The 23,858-nt window shown below is 38.4% G+C and overlaps 3 protein-coding genes across 4 annotated transcripts; 1 reads left to right on the top strand and 2 right to left on the bottom strand.

Moving 5' to 3' along the window:
- Positions 1 to 827: 827 nt before the first annotated feature.
- On the bottom strand, positions 828 to 3,723 carry si:ch211-210c8.6. The gene is made up of 5 exons (XM_031742031.2): positions 3,445 to 3,723; positions 2,112 to 2,217; positions 1,760 to 1,866; positions 1,366 to 1,538; positions 828 to 1,279 (listed from the first exon to the last, which is right to left on the bottom strand). The coding sequence occupies exons 1-5, from the start codon at positions 3,599 to 3,601 to the stop codon at positions 1,001 to 1,003; spliced, it is 822 nt and encodes a 273-aa protein (XP_031597891.1). The 5' UTR covers positions 3,602 to 3,723; the 3' UTR covers positions 828 to 1,000.
- On the top strand, positions 2,225 to 16,110 carry bin2a (bridging integrator 2a). Of its 2 annotated transcripts, none has more exons than XM_031742032.2 (18): positions 2,225 to 2,434; positions 6,187 to 6,294; positions 6,403 to 6,483; positions 6,664 to 6,718; positions 6,806 to 6,900; positions 7,056 to 7,151; positions 7,317 to 7,424; positions 7,515 to 7,600; positions 7,737 to 7,812; positions 7,902 to 7,984; positions 8,340 to 8,928; positions 9,022 to 9,097; positions 9,206 to 11,385; positions 11,755 to 11,789; positions 12,772 to 12,831; positions 12,992 to 13,051; positions 15,135 to 15,182; positions 15,275 to 16,110. In XM_031742032.2, the coding sequence occupies exons 2-12, from the start codon at positions 6,211 to 6,213 to the stop codon at positions 9,073 to 9,075; spliced, it is 1,407 nt and encodes a 468-aa protein (XP_031597892.1). In that variant the 5' UTR covers positions 2,225 to 2,434; positions 6,187 to 6,210; the 3' UTR covers positions 9,076 to 9,097; positions 9,206 to 11,385; positions 11,755 to 11,789; positions 12,772 to 12,831; positions 12,992 to 13,051; positions 15,135 to 15,182; positions 15,275 to 16,110. The 2 variants fall into 2 exon arrangements, with proteins under 2 accessions (XP_031597892.1, XP_039460409.1); XM_039604475.1 differs by having other exon boundaries at positions 2,225 to 2,484.
- A 1,274-nt stretch (positions 16,111 to 17,384) lies between these two features.
- On the bottom strand, positions 17,385 to 22,499 carry dazap2 (DAZ associated protein 2). Its single transcript, XM_031741987.2, has 4 exons — positions 22,331 to 22,499; positions 20,627 to 20,745; positions 20,277 to 20,525; positions 17,385 to 20,170 (listed from the first exon to the last, which is right to left on the bottom strand). Exons 1-4 carry the CDS (start codon positions 22,341 to 22,343, stop codon positions 20,042 to 20,044), a joined length of 510 nt encoding a protein of 169 aa, XP_031597847.1. The 5' UTR covers positions 22,344 to 22,499; the 3' UTR covers positions 17,385 to 20,041.
- Positions 22,500 to 23,858: the final 1,359 nt, after the last annotated feature.

Genomic DNA, 23,858 nt, shown 5'->3' with positions numbered 1-23,858 from the left:
TAATGATAGTTATTTAAGAGCAGATGCATGCTGGTGAAATAAGCTGTACGTTTTACATCCAATGGATGCATGATCTGATTAGTCGACTAATCGCAAAAATAATCAGTGACTAGTCGACTATCAAAATAATCGTTTGTGGCAGCCCTAGTGAGGACTACATATTTGGATTTTAAGGCCTATGAGAAACCTCAAGAAAAATATGGATGTTTCTATCAGCTGTGACACAGTTGGTAGAGCAGATTGTCTACCACTTGGAAAGTTGGTGGATTAGTTTCTTGGTGCCCCCAGTAGAGCAATGTAAAGCAAGATATGGAACCTAGTTACATCCATGTGTGCAAAGATAACACCTTCTACTACAGGTATTATATCAACCAGTCAATTTACCATGTTTATGTCATGAATGCTATAAATAGCATTCAGTTATAGCTCACCAGGTTGTGCCAAAGGCCATTACAAGGGCTTGGATTCATATAATATAATTGGATGCACTCCCGTCCACCCTTTAAACTGTGCTGTCAAATATAGAATTAAAAATACTAAAAAATAATGACAATACAAAACAACCATCTTGCTTTGTACACAGTGAGAGGTTTGAATGAAATTCTTTAGGAACAGGATTGTAACTGAAGGGGTATACCTCCTCTGATGACTGATGGTATTTCCACTTTGATGCCCATTAACATGTTTGACTCTTAATGCCTATAACTCCTGAATATCTCAAAATTATAACCTGCACTCACAAGTGTAGAAACATTGGGTATAAAAGCAGAGGTGACTTTATGCTCAACAAAAATGCATATATTCAGATATTGATCAAAGCCTCCACAAAATATTTAACATGACTTTTATGTAAATGGTGTATGTGACAAATTTACATTTAAAAATTGCAGACACCAAAAGTAAATTACAAAAACCTCACTCATTTTCAGTGACTTGAACATGCGTAGCTTCTTTGTGAGAGGTAACTGCTGTTCGGTGTTCAAACATTGTAAAAGTGACATCAAAATTTAGGGAGTGGCCACAGAAGGGGGGTATTCTTCACATAGTTCTGGAAGGCTGGGTCAGATCCCCACTTCCTCATGGCCTGCTTTTCTAAGATGGGGATACCGCTGACATAACGTAGCAGGAACCAGACGAATAGAGGGGAGACCACGCTGAGATACTGGGAACCCTGCATCGCTGAGGAGGCTGAGAGCCAGAGACCTGACCACTGCAGGATTTCTCCAAAGTAGTTAGGATGTCTACTGTAAGCCCAGAGTCCACTCTGGATGAACTTTCCCTGGAGGTGAGAAAGTAAATTGGACAGTACAGTTACAACACTCGGTGAGTGAGACATTAATACAGTTTAGGGTTGTCCTAACTTACAGCATTATCTGGGTCACGCTTGAAAACCCATTTCTGCTGGTCAGCAATAGCTTCTGTAGCAAAGCCAAGGCCCCAAATGGTCCAGCCAATGTAGTCCCTCGTTCCCAGAGGCACATTTCGCTTCTCACTGTTCAGCATGAGGGTGGGCAGGAGGGTCATAAATACCCACACAGCTGAAAGAATGGAGGAAAAATGTATGATTTTCAAACAGCATAACCTTAATCCTTCCATGAAATAAATGTAACTGTAACCAACAGCTCTTGCCTAGAATAAATACATATAAAGAGCCACAAACTAGACAGTGATTTATTTGGGCAAAGTCTCCCTTCACTTGGGTGCTGTTGGTCAAGGACTCTGGTAACAAGAAAGAGGTGTTTACATTACTTCCAAGTACCTTGAACAGTCCAATACACAAAGAATGTCCCAGGGCTGTCTCTAACATTGTTAAACCTGCGATCGTGACCGTCCTTCAAGATCCGCATGAAGAGGAATGTCCCCAGCCTGCAAAAAAAACATACTTAAAGTCCTTTCACATTAACCAAGCCATTATTCATTAACTCGAGTTACCTGACTTTAAAGTCTCACATGCATTAGTTCCTCTGACCTCACCAATGACCCTCTAGGACTAAAATTACACAAAACTCAGATAAAAAAAACATAAGCTGCTCATATCTCTGTTTAGTTTTCTAGCGTAGCAGAGCGGTCAAGAGGTGTTTGGCACTTGGCATCAATACTGACTGCCTTACCTGAGTCCCCATGCTGTTACCAACCCTGTCTGCACCTTCTGCCGAGTATGACTGGCCCCTCCCCAGATACGACTCAGGTGTGCAAGTAGTATAAATGTGCCAGAGCCTGGAAAAATATATAGAGAGACAGAGTTGTAGAGTGAGGGTGGTTTGAAAGTGGGCACGGCTGGTGGCTGTACTTGTTGCAGACTAAGGTGTGTCCGATAAATCTTTTACTCAGGATACTGCAGACAATTGGTTCCAAAGTTCAAGGGTACAAATATACAGGAGAACAGCGCGGAGTTGGAAAACCAGAAGAAGACGAGTAAAAGAGAAGTGTCAAGGTGATTAATTTGGGATTTCTTTTTTCTAATTCAGTCACTGGCGTGGACAGGTAAGCAACGTCAGTCTATATGTGACAAATGATTGAGTACTAACTTTAGGCAGACTATGTTCATTTCTCTACTTCCTTATTTATTGTGAGCTTACGTTTTTTTGAATAGATATCACAGGCAGATTCAAAGTCACACCAGCGCTGCAACTAACTAACTAACTAACATTTATTTTTAATAATTTGTACATCTTAGTTATTTTCTCAGTTAAAAAGTTTGTAATGTGAGGTATTGATAATAATATGGGCTACATGATGCTGTATTAACCTGCACAAAACCCAATAACATTCAGTTTTCTTTCAAATAAGATGAATAAAGCTAAAATTAGGTAACTATATGTAGAAATACAAATTAAAAGCTATTCAATTATCAGAATAAGTGCAGTGAAATTTGCTGCAAACTGGCTTACTGACTCATTCGGTAATTCTGGCAGCTGTGGAGTGCAGTAACAAAATGCAAAAATGATTAAAAATAATAACTAATACCTAATATCCCCCTACAGCCATATGAAATACTGTTAAGCTTTCTCTCTCTCTCCCGCTCTTTGTCTTTTAACCACTGCATGATTAAAACTAATTATAAATTTTTTAATGGGGGCCCTTAAAAAGCGCCCTTTTTGATTCAACCCAGGATAGTTGTGTACGCCCCTGCTAACACATGCGCCTGTTAAGCCGAAGGAGGAGCTCCTTCCGCGCTGTTTCACAACAAAGCTGTTTTAGATAATGCAGATTTTGTAATGATCAGTCTTTTTTTTTTTTTTAAGTGCAAAGCACGCTTTTACAAATTAAATCAGTCTACACGGATCAGATATATCGACTGTTCCCCCTTTAGATGTATTTCGCTTTCAGTCGAGTCGAGTTCGAGCACTTTTTAGTTGCAGTTCACTGACAGACAAGCAAAGCCGCATAAGCAGTTAATGCAGGGTCGTAAATTACTGTTAAGGAAACGGGGTTTCAGATTACCTGCCAAGTCATAAAACTTCTCGGTTTTGAAAGCCGCAGCCAGAGCCCAGCCAGCCCACTGGATGCCCAGGTCGGTGATGGCACATTTGGCCAGAACGCTCCCCATGATCATGTCCTGCAGCTCGGCGAGTAGCAAGGGAATCCGCGACTCTGTCATAAGACCACTCCTCCTACGCCAAAAGTAATAAAAACACTCCGGGTAGGCGAAAGTTCACCAATATCACACTGCTGGAAGTGGGTTGCCGCAGGGATCTCTGGGCATTGTCGTTCTAAGAAGTGATGTAAGCAAGTTCCATAAGCTGCTGTGCCTTATGGAAGACTCCGAGTGCCAAACGAGTTAACTAAATGCATTACTAAATAATTGATTAAATTTGAAATAATTAATTAGTTATATACAATAAGTTAATAACATTTAATAAGTTATTTAACTATTTCTGATTTCAATTAATAATGATGCATTTATTATGAATTAAATGCATTTATTTAATTCATTTTGTCACTTGAGGCCTTCCATAATCCCTCAGTGGAATCAGGGGCGTTTCCAGGATTTTTTCAAAAGGCCCAGAAAAGTCCTCAGAGAGCCCAACTTCCCCCCAAGGGCAACACTAAACACTAAAACGTGGAGTTTTACAATACGATGATGTCAACTTGTGACGACGCAGGGTGTCAGACTAGAAAAATGCAAAGTGCGTTGTATTCTCTCCATGCCCTTTCATATTCAATACATTTCCTTGAAATTATTTTTCAAGGTCAAGTTTGACCTTAAGTGCTAACAATGAAGGTCAAGGTAAAATACTAACCTAGGTACTCATGTCCCCAAGGCCTAGTATATTGTTGTGAAGTTTGAAGAGATTTTAAAAGTTTTTACTCATTTTCACATTGCTTGTGACCTTGACACAATTTTCACCAACATTAAATCAGCTTGAGCTGTTATTGGTATTTACTGTCACAAAGAATTTAAACATTATATCTTGGAAACTGTGATACATTAATGTGTATGTGACTTAAATGCTGCTGCTGGAGATTATTTTAATGACTTGGTGCTCTGTCTGCTGACACACAGACTCAGCTTTATGTTGGCCACTATTGTTTATTTGCAAAAACTGTTCACACTTTAGCACTGTGTTTTTTCCAGTCGTGCACATTGTGTCAACCCTGCAATGCCATGTGTACTCAGGGTTAGATTTCTCAGTTGGTTTCCAGCTATTGTCTGTGCTTCCATCCTGTGTTGGTGCCAGCATGCTGCTGCATAAGTAGGAAAGACTTATTAGTCCATGTGCAACAGCTATCCCACTCAGCCTCTCCACTGCAATGAACCTTGAACCTCCTGCTTTACCTCTCCCCCCACAGCTGAGCCAAAACCAGAACCACACCCTGCCGCCACACTTATATGCAATAGCTTTATTTATATGTGCCTCCTGCCAATGCAGCAAGGGTCCTGCAACTTAGTTTCAGGTTGATTTACAGTGCTTAACAAATTTATTCCACCACCCAATGTAAGGTTAATGTCACAGTAATTTACTTGCATCTACTTGACCTAAACTAACAGTATTGGTATTTACCAAAATCCTTTTTAATGCTTCTTTAATGGTTAGACTACTATTATGTGAAAGTTCTTTAATAAAAGTGTTATTTAAATAATAATTTTTGACAGATTTCAAAAATATTTGCATTTGTAGTTATTCAAATTCCGATAAAAAGGCACGTGGTCAACGATTTGTTAAAACAAAAAATTGCGGAGGCACATTATTCATCAGACTTGCACATACAGTAATTTTAAGGAGTAATCCCAAATAACAAAAAATACATGTAAAATAAATGGTATGGAGTACAAAGTATAGAAATAGCATAGAAATATTGAAAAACTGGACTTAAAGTACTCAAGTAAATGCGCTAAGTTACAATCCAAACCTCTCTCTATCAATGTTCTCACTCAGCAGTGTTGTGAGGTTATTTTTTTGTTCCAGACACAGTAGTAATTCATATCCACCAGAAATGTTTGGTGCATTGTAGTGTAGTTTCTCCAGGGAGGTAAACTCACAGAATCTAAAACGCGCCTTTAAGAGTTTTCTCGTCCAGTGGGTTTGGTAGGTGTGGGGCAATCACGCTTTACAGGGTGTCATTGCCATCCTTTGCCGTCCCTTTAGAGGCAACTCTGCCTCCTACATTTTCAGAAACGTCCACAATATTCTTGGGTCTACCTTTCCACAGTGAAGTCAAGTGCCGAATAACAGTACTTCAGCTGTTTTCGTGACAAAAAAAGAAGATAAAGGATGAATGTATAACTAATTTTCCCACACAATATAGAATATTGTGTCTTTGTTCCACATTTAGTCTGTTGGTTTCTGGTTACTAATGCAAGTGTCATCAGTGTGTGTTGCCTACAAATACTGCTAGGAATTAAATGTATCCTGTATCATTCTATTAACTGTAGTTATGCACATTTTAAACTTGGTTTTAACTATTTTATTCTCTTATATTACTAGTATATTGGTGTGCATTAATTTTCCAACCTGTGATTTTCGTCTTGTGTGTTTCCATCACTTGTAATCACTTCAATTGCATTTAATTTGTATGGAAGGAGCAACAAATTGAAATTAATACTGTGATATAACAGCCACAAAGTTAACAATGCTCTCAGGCAAAATATATTTGAACCAGACATTCTGCAGAAGTACACGTAGTAATTGTGATGTTGCAGGACAGTGTTGTGATATATATTTTTTCTCTTTTTCCTCTTAGGAATAAACACAGACAAGACAAAATATGGCAGACAAGACAAGTCCGAGAGGCAATTCTGGTGACTTTGCTAAAAAAGTCCAAAGACAGCTGAGCAGAGGCAAAGAAAAGGTACATAGTCTGCAAGTTCCTGTTTCCCCTATGGCAAGAAAGAGAAATTTATTGCCATTTAATTGCTGTTTCTTTGAGATTTAGCTTTTTTCTGTGCTTTCTGTGCAGGTAATGCAAAGGCTGGGAAAGTCAATGGAGACCAGAGATGACCATTTTGAACATTGTCTTCAAAACTTTAATGACCAGCAGGTAATCATCCCCCAGTATTGTTTTTATTATGGGTGTTGAAAAAAAAAAATTGAAAAAGACTTTGAACATTTTGCAGTATATGCAAACACAGGGTTATTGAGTATAAGCGTGAATCAAACATCATAAAAGTTAATAAAGGTAAGCAAGATAATCATGTGTATACTTATGCTTTATTTGCAGACTGATGGGAACCGAATATACAAGGACTTGAGGGTCTACGTTAATGCAGTTAGAGGTGAAAATAGTCTTTGTTTGAAGATGCTGTAGAATTGTGGATTTGTGCCCTCTGCAGGTCTCAAATAGTCGATTCTGCTTTATACAGACATGCGTGAAGCTTCAAGACGCCTTTCCCAGTCTCTGTTTGATGTTTATGAATCTGACTGGGCTGGAGAGGAAGATTTAGGAGCCATTGTTGAGGTCAGTGGTACTAAAAAAAAGACCCATCGCAGCAAATTTTAATTCCACAAGTGCAAAAACAGCGAAATGCATGCATTGCCAGGCAAACAAGACCCCACATTTTCCCCCTTGTTATGCATAATTAATGCAATATTTATGCTGTACTTGTGATGCAGGGGGAGGACCTCCTGTGGAATGACTACGAGGTGAAGCTATTAGACCAGGCCGTGCGCACCATGGAGTCCTACGTGAGCCAATTCCCTGATGTCAGGGTAAGGCAAACAAGTATGCAAGCAAACATAAGTTAATATGCAGACAGGCAAAGTGCCTGAGAGCAAATGCACAAAACCAAGTTAAGACAAACATGTACTATAATTCACATACATATACATAGACAATATGTATGACTCTGTTTTGCTCCATTGTAAAAACTATAGGACAAAATTGCCAAGAGGGGAAGAAAGCTGGTTGACTACGACTCCTCCCTTCACCAGCTAGAGGCACTGCAGACTGCAAAAAAGAGGGATGATATCAAGATAAGCAAGGTAATTAGAATAACATCAATATCTCTTTGTAATCAACCCTAATTTGTTGAAACATATGCATTGAAATGGTCTTTCCTTTTCATTCTGCAGGCAAACGAAGAGATGAATACTGCCAGAGTTATCTATGAGGGGATCAATAATGATCTGAAAGAGGAGCTCCCAGTTCTCTTTGACAGGTCTGACAGTATATATTTATTCTGTCAGAATGAATATGAATATGATTCAGTATTGGATATTATTCAAATATTAACTGAATTTGCAACAATTTATCGTTTTTTAAACACATTACTTGTCAATGTTTGTCTCCTTTAGTCGTATTGGATGCTATGTAGCTGTCTTCTCAGCTGTGTCAAATTTACGAGACATCTTCTACAAGGAAATGAGTACGGTATGTTTGCTCTCTTATGTGTGACCCAATGTTGATTGTTTCGATTTTTTTGTTTGTTGTTTTTTTTAACCATCCATCTTCTATTTTAGCTCAATCAAGATCTACAAAGTGTGATAAAGGAGCTGCAGGCTCAGCATCCAGACAAAGCATTTGCTCTAAAGGGATTGTCCCGGTGAGAGTTTTTTTTAATTCTTAACTTTAAAGCTTGAAGGCAATTTCCAAATGAAAAACATTTTTAATTTCTCATTACAGTTTCAGAAAAATGTGGAAATTACCCGCCATAGTTGCATCTGTGCCTTCTCCTAGAGTAATAATACAAGCAGCATTTTCTTTTAATTATTACTTTTGCAGATTCAGAAAGCATTTAATTGTGCTTTATGGCTAAATGCACTGTTGTTATAAAGCTTTATTCATTTGTGAATTGTTCCACCATATTCTGGCAATACTCCACAGTACTGAACATAATTCTTATCTCCATGATTTGATCTTTCTCTATCTCACTCCCTCTCTCAAACTATATATTCCAGGTACGGCTCACTGAAAAGACGAAGTCTGATCTCTCCAAAGGCTTGGAAAGCCAGCTTTTCTGAGGTTCACAGGAGCTTCAGTCCTAGAACGAGCCAGCGGTTTAGTTTCAGATCCCCAGAAAAACCTCGACACAGCAGCTTGTCCAGAGAAGGCAGCATGCTTAGAGGGTCTTTAGTCGAGTCCAGGGAACTGGATATAGGGTCGTACCAAAGTGAAGTCCACAGCCCTTCTGCACAGGAAGATGCTGGAGAGAGTGCATCAGGAAGTGAGCTGAAGTCGGGAGACAACAACAATCAAGTTGAAGGAGAAAAGGCAGTGAAAGAAGAAGAGCCTAAGCCGCCTGTAGAATCGGAAAATAAAGGAGATGGAAAAAAAGATCTACCAAGTGCAAGCAGCTCTGAACAAAATAACTCCCATGAATCAGATAGCTTGGAGCTCCAGCTGTCTGCAGCAGACAATGGCCCACTGCACATTGAAGAGATGGATGACAGCCCGGTAACCCTTGAAACTCCAAAACTGAACAGACTGGAGAATGGTGACGCTTCTGGCTTGAATTCTGACGCCAAGGATCTGAGCATTCCTCAGAAGGTTTGTCACTCGAGTAGCACACATGTGGTGCAGCTGTCCTTTTTTTTTATGCATATTGTGTCATAACTCTCTTTTTTTGGGTGTGCTATGTAGGACGTCCCTGCAGAGAAAGAGATATCCTCGAACTCAAAAAACACAACGGTTTAAAGTTTTCATTATAAAACAAAAGGTTTGTGTGTTTCATTTTCTTCTACAAAATGCCATATTATTATTTCTCTTCTTTCTTTGTCTGTGTTTCTTCGTTTGACTCACTTTGTCATCAACCTTTGAATGCCAGAACCAAACAATGCCGAACTGGCTGAAGTCAACAGCTGCAGAAGAAAGAAAAAAAAGACAGGGAGACAGTCGCAACTGACAAGTTCAACTGTGATTTCATGACTGACGAACTGTTGCTGTTAGTTTTCTTATTTATCTTTTAAGGAAATCAACTTTGCATACATATTGGTGTCTTTGGGAAAAGCTATATTTTCATAAACTCACTCACTGCATTATTAAAGCAAATACATTTTAAAATGAGGGATTTATACAACTAATGCTAGCAAAGACAGAAGCTCTACATAGGTTTACACTGCTAAAAAGATACTGACCACAGAATGGTTAATCTACCCAGATATGATATGTTTCTGTCTCTGTGTAAACGTGAAGAGAATGCCACTCCACTCTTATTTTAGAACCAACGAGGAGGCGTTTTAATCATTTTAGTCTTTTAGCCTGTTTTATTATTTCTTTTTATTTGTTTTTGATTAGATTTCATTAATTATGCCTGCAGTGTGAGGACAAACTTTGTAATTCTGAAAAATAAACATAGTTCAAATCTTGTTTATACTAAAGCTGAATTTCTGACTTCTTAATTCTTTGGTCATTCGATGTATGTGTGCACAGGACATAAGAACATTGTGTAAACAGCAGTAAAAACTGGGTAATGTCACCATTTTGTCGCTCTGCTAGTAGATGTTTAAGATGATGGGGTGAAAAATGGTGAGCGCTCACTCAGTACTCATCAGATGTATACAACATTGCTTGCTTAATGATTTGACTGTAATGACAAATTATCTGGGAAAAAAACATAATTGATTAGACAGTATTGGAAAGGTTTGATTATATATACACACGTTTTAGCTTATGTTTTTTTGTTTGTTTTTTTTACAACGAAACAACATGAAAGGACAGCTTCCTGAAATTTCTTGTGGTCATCTGAGCCCAGTGTGTGTCTCACTTCTTGATGTGGAACGACAAGCAGTTTTGTTTTCAGTCAGACAGCTACTAACTTACTTACTGGATTTTACTGGTGACCGTTACACATGACAAATGAATGCTTACGTGTAAGAATGCTTACCAAGCGCAACTACATCTACAGAGTTTTTCAATCTGGCTATTTCGGCTCAAGATTGTTCCTGTTGTATGTGCAGACAATGTGAACTTTGTCACATATTTAAATAATCTGTCATGACTCAGTCCCCCATATTTATGCGTAATGTTAAATAAAATAACTTTAAGGAGATACACCTACACCTATGTAATAAAGAACCCCAGACATAACTAGGATTCTGTATTACATAGATTTCTAGACATTGATAATTTCACCTATTAGTTATTTTCTGATTGTTGGCTATGTACTAGAACACTGCCTGCAAAGTTAAAACACTTGATAATGTCATAGTGTGCCATATAAAGTTATAAAGTCTTTGTAAATGATTAATAAATACCATAATGCAGCCATGAACATTACAGGAGTGGCTAGCTGTTAAGTTGAAACTAATGCTCATAAATCTTGTTTGCAAGGAGTGTGAAGTAGGCAGGTGGGGAGGCGACTGAAGCTGCAAATCAAACACGTAAACCTGGAGAGCTGGTTTGTGTCCTGTCCTACTCACTGTTTACTCTGTTTTCACTTACTCTTTGGTTGGGTTAGCAAAGGATTGTGGTTTACGTCGAAATACCGCGAGTCAACGGCACCTACCTCCGAGACTTACACTAAACCAAATATTTTGTCATCTGTGACACCATACACAAAACTATGCTGTATATAATTCATAACTAATGACATATGTAACCCATTGCATACGTAATTATTATTAAACTATAGTAATTAGTCATCATTACCATCAGTTTACCCTTAATAAAGGTGGGTATGTTAAAACAGAAGGGTTCGCGGTGGGAGTGATACATCTTGTTGAGAGACGATCTTTGACATGGAGGAAAGGGAGGGGAGGCGGAAACTGAGCGCGTGTGCTTTATGACTCACGAGTGCTGGAAGAAAAGCTGTGACTAGTTAACTGTATTCAACAGACGCAGATTCAGACACTTTACCAGAGCCGCACGCCGGTTAGATTATCAGACTTAGAAAAAGGCAGTGGGCGTTAGTTTTCTCCACCATAAAAGCTCTCCCAGGAGGGGGGGAAACTCAGTGAATTTGTCCGGTTTTGTGACGCGCTCCTCCGCTGCGCTGCGCCCAGACAGGTAAGCTCACTCAACAGCTGCGATGAACAATGCCGGATTGATCAGCTCGAGTTTGAGAAGTGTAAAAACTTCTTCTGGAAGTGTGTTACTCACTCCTAGGTTTTTGCCCCCGGCTTTAGGTTGATTTGTACCAAACAAGTACATTTTCAGTTGAGGGTTCCTTAAGAAAAAAAAAAAAGTCAGATGGTTGACTGTGATGAAAAAAGACAGCTGGGCTGCGAAACGCGTTGGTAACAAAGCCGAGGAACGAGGTGTTGACCGGTTTGAGAAAACATGTGTGACAGATTCAAATCAACATGTTGGAAAAGCTGTGAGCGGAAATCACCATGAGCTCTTTGTCTGTTTTTACAGTTTGTGTTTTTCTTTCAGGTATAACCGGTGAGAACAATAACCAACCATGAATTGTAAGCTCTTTCTTTTTTTCTTTTTGTACTATATAGACTTTTATTGCTTTCTTCCTGTTTTGTTACAGGTGTCCTCTGACAGTTTGATATATTGTTGCGTTTTGGAGAAGTAAAGTTTCAATCTACTTTTACTCGAGTGCTGGATAACATTTCAACTTGACCATAGTAGAGCTTCCACTCAGGTCGATTAACCGATCACTTCAGTGAAAGTTAGTTGGCAGCTAATTTCTAAACGGATTATTTAAGTAAATAAATTCAAGATCGCTTTGCTTTTCCTGGTCCTATATCACACTAAATTGTAAATGCTTTGGGTTCAGTTTTGACTTGTTGACTGAAACAAACCATGTGTAACAGGAATTTAAAAAGTCTTTAAATGTGAAAATATTATTGAAATATCTAAATAGCAAAGCTGCATGTAATAGTTTCTTTGTACTTTTTTTTTTTTTTACAAGATATAGAAATCCATATATGTCTGTTTTATGTTTTTATTACCGACCTATCTCACAAGTACTATAAACTTTTATTGATTAAAGCTGCCTAAAAGTCTGTAATAACATAGAACCCAAAATGACATCTTTACTTGTCTTGTTTTGTCCGCCCAGTAATCCTTAAACCACAAAATTTAAATTTGCTGCAATGCAAAGCTCAGAAAGAAAAAAAAGGCCCAAAGCGATGGCATTTTTGCTGTTTCTGTTAAATCTGTGATTATTGCAGCTCTGAGTTTTTATATTACAGTTACTAGTAATGTGTTTCTCTTTTCTGTGCTCTGACTAATACCATTGCATCACAGTTATTCAGAAAAATAGGAGTTGGACAGGTTTGTTTCAGTCCCAGCCCTTAATAATAATCAGATTACTGTGTCTCAACAGTGAATATTCCCTCCTCAGCCAGCAGCTGTGGTGTTACACAAGCCACTCTCAGCAGACTGGGAGCTGAAGATAGAGCGCTGTGACATTTTTAACATGCTTTTTTTATCTTCCAGATACAGATAGTGAGAATTTGACAACAGCCTTTACCACCACATATAAAAGCAATAAAGTGTGTAAGTACATTTTTGTCTTTTAGAACCATTACGATTGTTTTTACTTTGCTTAGACACAACCAACAAATGTTCTGATATCGTGATCTTTAGTTATATTTTTTCTTGTTTTAATAAATAATGTTTATATTGGTTTTTTTTTCTTCCCCCATTTTTTTTTCAGCCCCAGATGTGGCACTTGTTGAATTAGTTCCCACAGAAGCAAAATCCACTACCATTCAGGGTATGCTCGAAAGCTTTTTGTTTTATGTTTTCCTTTACTGGCTGTCTCTTTCTGGACTCACAGCATAACAAATGGCAGCCTTCACTCAAAGTAGAAGTATATCCTGGTGATGCATGTCTACTTAGCTCTTGTTGTATGACTTTTTTCTTCAACTAAATACTTCAAAATCAAGAATTGAACTGTTCAGTAGTACAAATCATTTTGAAAGTGCCCTAGGTTCCTTGTCTGCTAATTTGATGTCTTCAGCGTGAAATTATTGCACAGTTTGATTCCCTCCCAACCTTTAAACAACACACTAAAAGAGCTGTCCAATTCTGCTTCTTTCAAATAAAAATCTACTCTCTCAAAACCGAAAGGGAAAAAAAAATCCCAGGGAAAAAAAAATCTCCTTGGCTCTCTGTATACTTTAGAATTGGTTTTAGGATTTTACTGATCCTTTTTAACATAGGTCTCTTATTGGTCCCAAAATACATAGAAGATTTTACTCTGTATTAGACGGTTTTGGACCTTAGGTCCTCCAATATGGCTTTACTGGCTGTTCCAAAATTGATGAAGACAATGCAGCTTAATTAACTGATCATCAGCAAGTCTAGGCACATATATAAACACAGATGTTTTGGTAGCTTGCTGGTCTGGAGCATTCAGGTGTGTGTGCAAGTGTGTGCGTCTTAACACAAAGCCAAGGAGGAACGATATTAGCGATGATCTTAATGGAGCAATTATTGCTGCCTGAAAATTAGGGAAGGGTTATAAGGCCGTTTTCAAACAATTTGAATGTCATTATTCTACAATGAGAAAGGTTATTCACAAGTTGGAAACATTCAAGACAGCTGCCAATCTTCTCAGGAGTTGACATCCCACCAAATTTATACTGTGCAATGATTAGAGAACCTACAGAAAACCCCAGAGTAACATTTCAGATTCTACAGGCCCCAGTTAGCACCTTAAAGTTAATGAAAGTACAATTAGAAAAAGACTGAACAAGTATGACTTCTTTGAAAGGTTTGCCAGCAGAAAGCCTCTTTTCTTTAAACAAACATGGCAGCACAGCTTAGGTTTGCAAAGTTCTCAACAAACCCCATATCATTTTGAAATGGTGTCCTTTTAGATAGACAAGACCACGCTGAGTAAGGTTTACCGTAATGCAGAGCACCATGTTTGGTGAAAACTAAACACAGTATATCAGCACAAACACCTCATACCACCTGTAAAGCACGGTGGTGGAGGGGTGATGATTTGGGTTTGTTTCGCAGCCACAGCATCTGGGCACCAAAGTATTCCAGTGTGAGACCATCTGTCCGACAGCTAAAGTTTGGCCAAAAATGGGCCATGCGACAGGACAATAATCCTAAGCACAGGAGCAAATCTACAAAAGAAATAGCTGAAAGAGAAAAGATTCAAGGTGTTGCAGTGGTCCAGTCAAAGTCCAGACCTCGACCCAAATGAAAGCCTATGGTGGGACCCTAAGAGACCCCCAACACTGAACTGAAGCAACACAGTGCCAAAAGTGAGATAATGACAATGAAACAAAAAATCATTACTTCAGCTTATTGTTGCCAAAGTTTGTTCCACAAACTGATGAATCATGCATGGCATATAATTAGTTCTTCCACATACTGCTTCTGCATTTTGGCCCAATTTATGTTAAATGCTGACACGGTGTAACATGTAATGTGTTGTTCTTCACAGGTTGTTTTTAAAGATCTTGTAAGGACTACATAGTGTTTAATGTACTGATTTATAAATGCTTAGAAATGAAGGCAGATGTAACTTATTACATATTTGCTTATTTATATTTATTTATATTTAATGGTGCTTTAGGGGTCTCTTGACTTCTCTTAAATCACTTCTGAAAATACATTTTTGTAGACTTTGTGTGGCTGCCTTTTATCAGCTTTTTATAACACTTCTTTAAGCATTTGTTTATCCTTTTTTTTCAAGTTTTGTGTATTTCTGTTGTACTTTTATTCCTTTAGTAGCATTAATTTGTTGAATTGTATTTATTTTGGTATTTACTATTGTACATTTGATTTTCAGAGTACTTGGTAAGCTCTTTTTAAATGTTTTATTTTCTTTCCCTCAGTGTTAACAACAGTTGCTCCCACAACTTCAGACACTGCAGTTATTGCAGGTAACTGTTTGCACTTTATCTTGAGATTTATTTCTTCTTCTTCTTTTTGCTGCAGTTCGAAGTGTCTTCTAAACCTGCCTTTTCCCCCCCAGTTGTTGTTATCCTCATTCTGCTGACACTAGCTGCTTTGGGCTTTGTGCTCTGCCGGTATCTGTACCACAACAGAGGGGACTACAGGACGACAGGGGAGCTGGCTCCAGGAGAGGACCCTGATGAAGAGGACAATAACAAGCCTGCACCCGAAAAGAAGGAATACTTTATATGAACCTGGTGGAAGACTTACAGCGAGTTAGTTGAGTGTAAGAAAATGATCTGTGGAAGTGTGATAAGAAGGAAAACTATTTCTTGCGTGTGTGTTTTGAGGGAAACCCGTTACTGGCAGCACACTGTGCAGAGAAAAAAAAAGCCTTGTTGAAGATATTTTTCTTTAAAAATGCAGGTGAAACCAAAGAAAAGAGTACCACTGTGGGGGTGAATGTTGATTGGCTGAAGGAGGTGAAAGTTGAAGTTGTGCACAGGTTAGCAGAGCTAAGCACAAAATAGTTACATGATCAGTAAATGCAAAACAGTCAAATCAAAGGAGCGCCTTGAATGTAATATTTATCATCCACATTTAAATTTCTCTTTATTTGTAATGCCATTTCAGTTAGATTTACCAGACTTTCCCCAAACTAACCATGTTTAAGATGATTTCTGGTGCTATTATGGGCTGTTACTTTCATATTCATTTGCTTTTAAGAAATACTTTTTTATGCAATTCTTTTATTATAAGCTGGTCAAAGAAAATGGTTATCTTTTAATAGAACAGGACAGCTACACAATATTTCTTGTTCTTGGTTGTGTTTTGTATACCTGAAATGGTTGCTGGTTACTTCCTTATTTATGATAAACATGGAAGTCAATAAAACTTGTTTTTGGACGAGTGTTATTACCGTGTGACAGTGTGTGAATGTTTTAATGCATTGCTACCCCCCTATCTTACATTGCAGACAATGCACTAGCACACTGCACATTAGACTGAATAGGTACACTTGGCTACATCCAATGTAATGTGAAACCTGCTCAAACCAATATGTTGTGATGCTGTTTAGTCTTGAAAGAAATTCCTTAATTTACAAGCCATCTATGTCCACTGTGAACGGCCATCTTTTAACAGAGGCGGTGGTTTACGACACCAATTGTCTGCCACCTATAATCCAGTTTTGAGATCCCTTCCCAGACGCCTTAACGCCCACTCACATCCTGGGCCTTTTGACCTCAGGAAATCACATGATAGGGTGGGGCTAGGCTAGGTTTCACTGCGGGTTCACCCAAAACCTTGGCTGATTGTGACCTACACCCGTTTTCACACCTTGTCTTGTGTGATTAGGTGGAGGATCAACAGGAGGTCCATGTCCCTCTTGGGGGACACTCCCATAGGGCTTAAATCTGGGACTCTCCACCATTTGACCTTAGAACTGAAGAATTTTCTTGTCTGAGAGGTGAAATGTAAAAGTCCAGACGCTTTTCTTTCTAAGAAAACCTGGATGATTGAGACCCTTGACAGACATATTCCTTAATTTACAATAACCAGAATAGCAATATTTTCCATTCTTATAGGTCAGTACAGAAATAATTACTTGGCCTGATGTAGTAATGCATCATACATTTGTAAGAACAATGAACTGAAAACAGTGGATTTGCTTCATTTTGGTTGGGAGTTTAAGTATTTTGGGATCTTGTTCGTGTGTAATGTAAAATGGAGCATGAGATGGACAGGTGGATCAGTGCAGCATCAGCAGTAATGCAGGCAGTATACCATACCATTATGGTGAAGACAGCTGAGCCTATGGCCATTAGCTCTGGGTGGTAAAAGGAATGAGGTTGTGGACACATGGCTGAATCAAGTATCCTATGTAGGGTGCCTGGTCCTGGACATAAGATCAGAACCTCAGACATCCAAGCTTATACTAGAGGAGCGAGTTGATCACAACACCTAATTGGATGCTTCCTGGGCACCTTGCTTTCGGGGATTTCCTCGTACGTCCAGCTGGCCGGAGACCCATAATTCACTAGAGAGAAACTACATCTCACCTGATCTGGTAATGTCTTGGGATCTCTTAAGATGAAGTGAAAAATGTTGCGGGGAGAAGAACATCTGGAATACCCCGCTTAGATTCAGAAAATGGAGTGACTGATGCACAAAAGGAAGACTTCGCCATGTTTCAAATTTCCAAAATAACCTTTATTCTAAACTTACATTTTAAATTTTAAGTTTAGTATAAAAAAGTTAAGTGCACCTAAGTTCTTTTTTCAAAGTATTCCATCTTTGACATGTCTCAGCAAACTGTAGTGACACTCATCTCCTTTAGTAATCTTAAAAGATAGAATGTGTACCAAAGTCCATCGCATCACTTTAGTACATACATCTATTTTAGAAAATATTGTAAAGAGAATCCCTGAACTATAAATGTCCATAATCCTTCAACAAAGAGTGCTCCTTTTGCTGGCTGTGGTTGGCATAGCATCTACTGGTCAGCTGTAAATTACAGTACTTCATATTGCTGGGACAAAGCCACCGTTATGCTGCTTTACAAACAATCCGAGCATAGATGGGAAAAAAAAGATAACGTTTGTACAGTTTCTAAGTTTTGATAGCTGTGGCCTCCTTTTCCAATGAAGCTGTATGAAATGACAGCATGAGCGGGTAAATAAATGGACATGGAGATGACTGTCACATCTGGTGCTGCAGCTTTGTGTATGAGCTGCGGAGGAGAGGTTTATTAGATGAGTGATGCAGGTTTCCAGACAGATGATTCTTCTGACTTAAATAACACTGAAATCACTAAATGTTGGTTGACAAGAAAACAGCTTTTGTTTTCTGGCGGCCACAGCTGTTAAAACTTGATATGCTATGTCGGATACCCAGTGACACATTGACGCTTGACACAAATGAACAAGTCTACAAATATTAGCTGATGGTATCCATACAGGCAACTTGCCTAGGTTTAGCAGTCTTCTTTCAGTTTGCCAGATTATGTAATATGTAATGACCCTATGGAAACTAGTTTAAACAGCATAAAAAAAAATAAAAAAAATCCTGGAAATTAAACATTATGCCGACAGTCATTTAGCCTCTTTGCAAAAGGTTTGCATACACGTGCAAGCAACTGAACAATGTGACATGTCAAAAGTTTTAAAATTGTTTAGACTGGATGAATTTTAAAATGTGAAAAGTGCAAAAAAAAAAAAAAAAAAAAAAAAAAAATCCCCAAAACATCACAGCTTTCTTAAAAAAAGCATGAAAACTGAATTGAAAAAAAAAATAAGAAGAGCCCCTTATCTGCAACTCCTCCGTTTTGCTTAGCAGTGCATTTCAGAAAAAAGTACTTTAATCTAACTTGAACATAGCAAAGGTGCAAAAGTATGCAGCAACTCAAAGATGCAGTTTACCCACATTAACTAACAATTGCAGTCACCTCAGACCAAAGGTTCCAATGGCCAACAGTGTCACAAGTTCTTGTCCAAGGATAAGTTTGCTTTTAAATTGTGACATTTCAAATATGACGTCACAACCAAACATAAGTGCATTATAGACCAGATCTTTGGTACAACCAGCTCATTGGTTATACTAACAAATTTATTAGCCTAACTACTTGCGTAAGTCACTTAAATGTGGAAAAGTAAAGAAACACTGAAATATAAGTCTCATCAACTTTGCTGAAAATGTTACCTATAAATGAATGCTATCACAAAAGGTGACATTTTTCTGTGGTGAATAAATACTTGATGATCTAAGATAAACTGCGTGAAAAGGAAACAATGAAAGGTAGTTTAAATCTGTACAATAAAACATTTAGTGTATAAACTCTGGGTATCCGACTGTGAAATAGAAACAAGAGACAAAAAAGCTAAAATGTTACACCAACCACCCCTTCCCATCCGTCTTACTATTTGGATTTACTTTAATTTTTCTTTCCTTTAAGTTTACTGAAGTTAATTTGCTTAAATTTAGGGCTATCCCCAGTGCTCTTTGGCACTTGACTATGTTCATCTACAAGTTGCCCAACAAGGTACAGTAAACCACTTTCATATTGCAGTAAATCTTTTGATTTTTTATTCTTTTTGCTTTAATTTACATGTGATTTAAATAGAACAATCTCTCAGAAAGTTCACTGTGCAACAAATTTTCCGTGGTATTTTGGATACTGTGCAAAAGACAAGACATTTCTAGCTAAAAGCATCCAGGATGCTGACTTTTTTTTTCTTTCTTTTTTTTTTAATAGTTGAGATGTAATTTCTCATAATCATACTGGTATTTACATGGAACTACTAGACACCTATTAATTGAACTACACTAAAAGTTTCAAAAAAAGACAAGTGGAGGTTTTTTTTCTTTTTTACTGCAACTTTGTAACTGCGTTTCACTTTCACCATAAAGCAGCTAAACTATATTTATGCGGGTCTGATATTTCAATATTTCATTAAAGTATTTTTACAGGAGTACAAGAACATCTCAGTGTAATTTGTGACCATTCAATCAAAGAAGAGAAGATCTTGTTGACAAATAAAGATGCCTGAAAGAGGTCAGATCTGGAATGACCAAAGAGGTTAGACCCAATGAAGAACTATGGAATGGATTCTGTAACATTACAATTTTCACTTTTCCTCTTCAGGCAATGGAGTTTATCATTTCATCTCTAGGTCAGAAGTGGAGTACTGTACCTTTCACAAGGGCTCTAAAATATTACATTCCGTTAGGTGATATCAGTATTGTGGCATGGCCAAGCAGCCTGAAGAGGGAGGCATATGGGATGGGGGAAGAACTGGGGCATCATCTGGGATGGGGACATGGTTTAGGCATGAAGAAGGAGCTGCTGTTACCAGATGGTATAACCTCCACTGGATCCACCCATGAAGAAGTTATTCTTGCGCTGTGTCATTACAACATTGGCACCTTGCATGGCAGCCAGCTGAGCGGCATTAGGGGGGTGTCCAGGAGGTGGGGGCTAGCAAAGGAAAGAAACAAGCACAAACACAGTTAAAGAGTTCCTCATTTAATTGTGCATCTCATCTAAGGTGGATATGCCTTCTTGGCATGGCATGGACACTCACTGGGATGGAAACACTGCTGCCGGCTGTGAAGCGAGCACCAGCATCATAGCCGCTCTCCACCATTACAGTTGAACCAGGCGGGTAGACGGCTCCCATTGGATAATAAGCCATGGGGACATTCTGGCCCACTGGCCCAACTGACATATGTGGCTGCATGTGCATATACACCTGAGCACCAGGATAGGGAGAGGACATCTGAGGCACCTGACCAGGCACCTGAGGTGGAAGCACATATCTGGGCTGGTAGATCTGGAGACACAGAGAACGGAAAACAGATTTTTCTTTTGTTTATAACTGTAAGTGCGAGTATTAACTCTGCTCATCATTTGACTTAAATACGGACTGGTTACCTCAGAATATGCAGGTGGTGTATCTGTGTAAGGTGGTGCCTGAGGAGACATTTGCATAGCAGGAGGGTATACAGGTGCAGTGCTCTGCTGAGGGTACACAGCCTGCTGTGGATATGAACCTGCAATAAAAGATATTAAATTAAAGGAAATAATTAAGAAAGAACAAAACTCTTAGGCACCAAACATTCCTCTGTCATGCCTAGCGGTATTAATACATTTTGTGCTGTAATAAAAATGTCATTTTGTTTAAATGTGGACAATAGAGGAATGCAACACACTCAATGTTGCTTATGGGGTCAATGTCCATTGTCCAGTGAACTTGAAGATGGCTTCTGAGAGCCTATTAGTAAGATGTAAATTTCCTCAAATATTTTTTTCCCAATAGTTACATATTCATAATCACAGAAAACCACAAAAAACAAAACAAAACCCCCACAAACTGTTTCTTCGGGAGCAGATTATAACAACTGACAGTACACCGGAGAAAAATGAATATATAAAAAAAAATAAGACTCAGCGTTTCTTTCCTGACTCAAAACAGGTGACTACACACAAAGATGTGGTTTGCAAGTAAAATTTGTCTTATTATTACTATTACAAAAAAAATAAACCCATTAAAAAAGAAAATATTTCCCAGGCCTTCTGATTTAACCTTGGTCGAATATTTGTGTGTGTGTGTGTGTGTGTGTGTGTGTGGTGGGGGCACTACAAGTGACCAATTAGTAAAACAATAGAGAATTAATTAATTCTGATATGCAAAATAATATTTAAATGTAAGAACTGCACAAATTCTCCCGTTTTAACTTAACAAATGTGGCGACTGGATTGGTTTTTTTTTGTTTGTTTCATATTTACTGCTCTAAACCGAAAGTGTAACTAAGGAAATAATAGGCAAATTAAAAATACTGAATGTACGTCTGTTGTGAAACTCTAGGCCAATACAAACGCAGACACGGAAAATAAAAACCTGGCTGACTGGAATTTATTTATTTATTTAGCTTTGATCGTTGTTGTTGTTGTTGTTGTTATTTTTTTTTTTTTTAACTTTTCGGGACAGAGAAAAAAAAGAAATCCTCCTATCCCCCGATATCGTTCTCCTCTTAAATTACACAATTATATATTATTTCCTCGATACAGATGGCCGATACATATGTTTAGTCAACTACAATCATAATCATCAAAAAGCTAAAGAGTTAAAATGAGCAGATACAGCGAAACTGGGGACAAAAGAAATGAGTGTGTTCAAATAAAATAGCCAAATAATATGTGAGGATATAATACGTAAATTGACAACAAAAGAAAACAAATATTACTAAAATGAGTCACACAGATTATATTTGTATGATGGGTCGTACAAAAGAGAAGGAAAGAGTCACGTCAGCTGTGCCTTTAAAATGTGCCTGTCTACAGAGATATTAGCTGCCTGGAAAACATGTGACCTGCCCACTAATGGTATAAGAATATAGAGTGACAGTAAATGTAGGATTTCACTGTAAACAGCTTCACTACTAACAATAAAGCCGTCTTGGTTCAGAGTGGGAGCCACACTGTTACCCAGGAAGCGTCGGGTTATTGTTATGTACGTGGCTAAACGTGAAGTCCGCTTCGGAAAGCCATAACGGCAGCTCTTCGTCTCTAGTTAATCACGTCAGCGTCGTATAGCGAACAGCTGACTAATTACCTAAACGAGGTCTGGAGAAATACCTTTGTTGTTCATTGTCGTGTTATGATCCAGAGACTGAGGAATATCAGGTTAAACGGAGCTCTGCGTATCTTCTCACGGCCTTAGTGCAGGTCACGGCTTCACACAATCATCCACTTCCTTGTTTTTCAGCTTCTTGTTGTTGTGGAAGTGGTGACGTCACCCGTTCTCTATCTATCTGCGGTTGCACGCACGGTTTTACGTGCTCGCCCGCGCCCCCTACTGGTAGAAATGGAGCAGAGGTTAGCCGCCAGCTGGAAGGAAAAAAGGATTGTCTTGGTTTTAAGACAGAGGGCGTCAAATTTACTTTTAATAACGCACACACTGATAAAGTTGGGCTCACATCAAGGGTCATGCATACCTAGTTGCTTCTTCTTCGGGCTATTCCATGTACGAGCTGGACACCACCTTATCTGCCCCCATCTCACCATGTCCCTGCCATCCTCCTCTGTTACAGCAAACCTCTGCATGTCCTGCTTCACTACATCTATGACTCTCCGCTGTGGTCTTCCTATTTTCCTCCTGCTTGGCAGCTTACAAACCACCCACTCCACCCTACCTGTACTCTTTTCTTCACCTCTGCAGTGCACTGCATTGTTTTGGATGGTTGACTCGAGGTATTTAAACACATGAACCATTTTCCCTGATACATCCCTGATGTAATTCTACCCTGACCTTGAACCCATCTGTCACTCTTGCCATACAATCAATCCTACCATAAAATTATCCTGGATAATGCTGGTGCATGTCCCATACAGTAATATCACACACAATTCGGTCCGCATGAAGGCTTAAAAATCATCAGAATTTCATGCTATTTACCTTGTTTTTATATTGTTCAATCAATCACAACAGTAACAAAAATCAAAAGACCTTTGGGCAGTTCACACATACCACATGTAAACTGCCTTCTAATAAGAAAATATATATGCAGGTTAACCTACATTTATTGCTGGGCACAATTTGTAAAGGGCCCTGGACCTTGGGTTTGACATATGTACCTTAGGGCCAGTAAAATATAACAGAAATATACAATATTATAACGCCATCAATACTATTTTCTTGCTTGTCCTTAATATGCTCTTGCACGTCCTATATAGCATCCTCATATACAATTTGGTCCTGATAAAGACATCAACAAATCAACAAAAATTAATAAATCAGTTATGTTATGTCTACACAAGAATAGCTCTCTTGTGTAGAGTGTTTACTAAAACTTGCTTACTAATGAACTCTTATCAGTTATATCCTGTTTTACTTTTATATTTAGTTGTCTTTTATGTGTTGTTTTAAGTTTTATTTCCTCCCCTTTCTAGTGATCTTGATTATCTGCACCTGTAGCTTGTTTTCCCCAGGTGTCTCCACTCTGTCCCAATTAGCCTTCTGAGTATGTGTGTATGTATACAATTAATCTCAGTCAGTAAAACCCCCGAAAATCATTGGGATGGCAAACCAAGACGATAAAAAAATATTAATTTTTGGCATTTGTTTTTCCTGATGGATTACCTAAAAAAATCACAGTATTAAAAT

The sequence above is a fragment of the Oreochromis aureus genome, linkage group 20 (genome assembly GCF_013358895.1).
Source record: "Oreochromis aureus strain Israel breed Guangdong linkage group 20, ZZ_aureus, whole genome shotgun sequence".
Lineage (NCBI taxonomy): Eukaryota > Metazoa > Chordata > Actinopteri > Cichliformes > Cichlidae > Oreochromis > Oreochromis aureus.
This window is presented reverse-complemented; position numbering and strand designations above follow the sequence as displayed.

Bases quoted from the DNA above. Each gene is read 5' to 3' on its own strand.
- si:ch211-210c8.6 (XM_031742031.2), bottom strand. From the start codon at position 3,601: ATGACAGAGTCGCGGATTCCCTTGCTACTCGCCGAGCTGCAGGACATG. The intron at 1,867-2,111 runs GTAAGGCAGTCA...TTTTTTTTGCAG, and splicing joins GTAACAGCATGGGGACTCAG to GCTGGGGACATTCCTCTTCA. The intron at 1,280-1,365 runs GTAAGTTAGGAC...TCTCACCTCCAG, and splicing joins AGCGTGACCCAGATAATGCT to GGAAAGTTCATCCAGAGTGG.
- bin2a (XM_031742032.2), top strand. From the start codon at position 6,211: ATGGCAGACAAGACAAGTCCGAGAGGCAATTCTGGTGACTTTGCTAAA. The intron at 6,484-6,663 runs GTAATCATCCCC...CTTTATTTGCAG, and splicing joins AAAACTTTAATGACCAGCAG to ACTGATGGGAACCGAATATA. The intron at 7,601-7,736 runs GTCTGACAGTAT...TGTCTCCTTTAG, and splicing joins CTCCCAGTTCTCTTTGACAG to TCGTATTGGATGCTATGTAG.
- dazap2 (XM_031741987.2), bottom strand. The intron at 20,526-20,626 runs GTAACCAGTCCG...CTGTGTCTCCAG, and splicing joins CACCACCTGCATATTCTGAG to ATCTACCAGCCCAGATATGT. The intron at 20,171-20,276 runs GTGAGTGTCCAT...TTCCTTTGCTAG, and splicing joins GCAGCAGTGTTTCCATCCCA to CCCCCACCTCCTGGACACCC.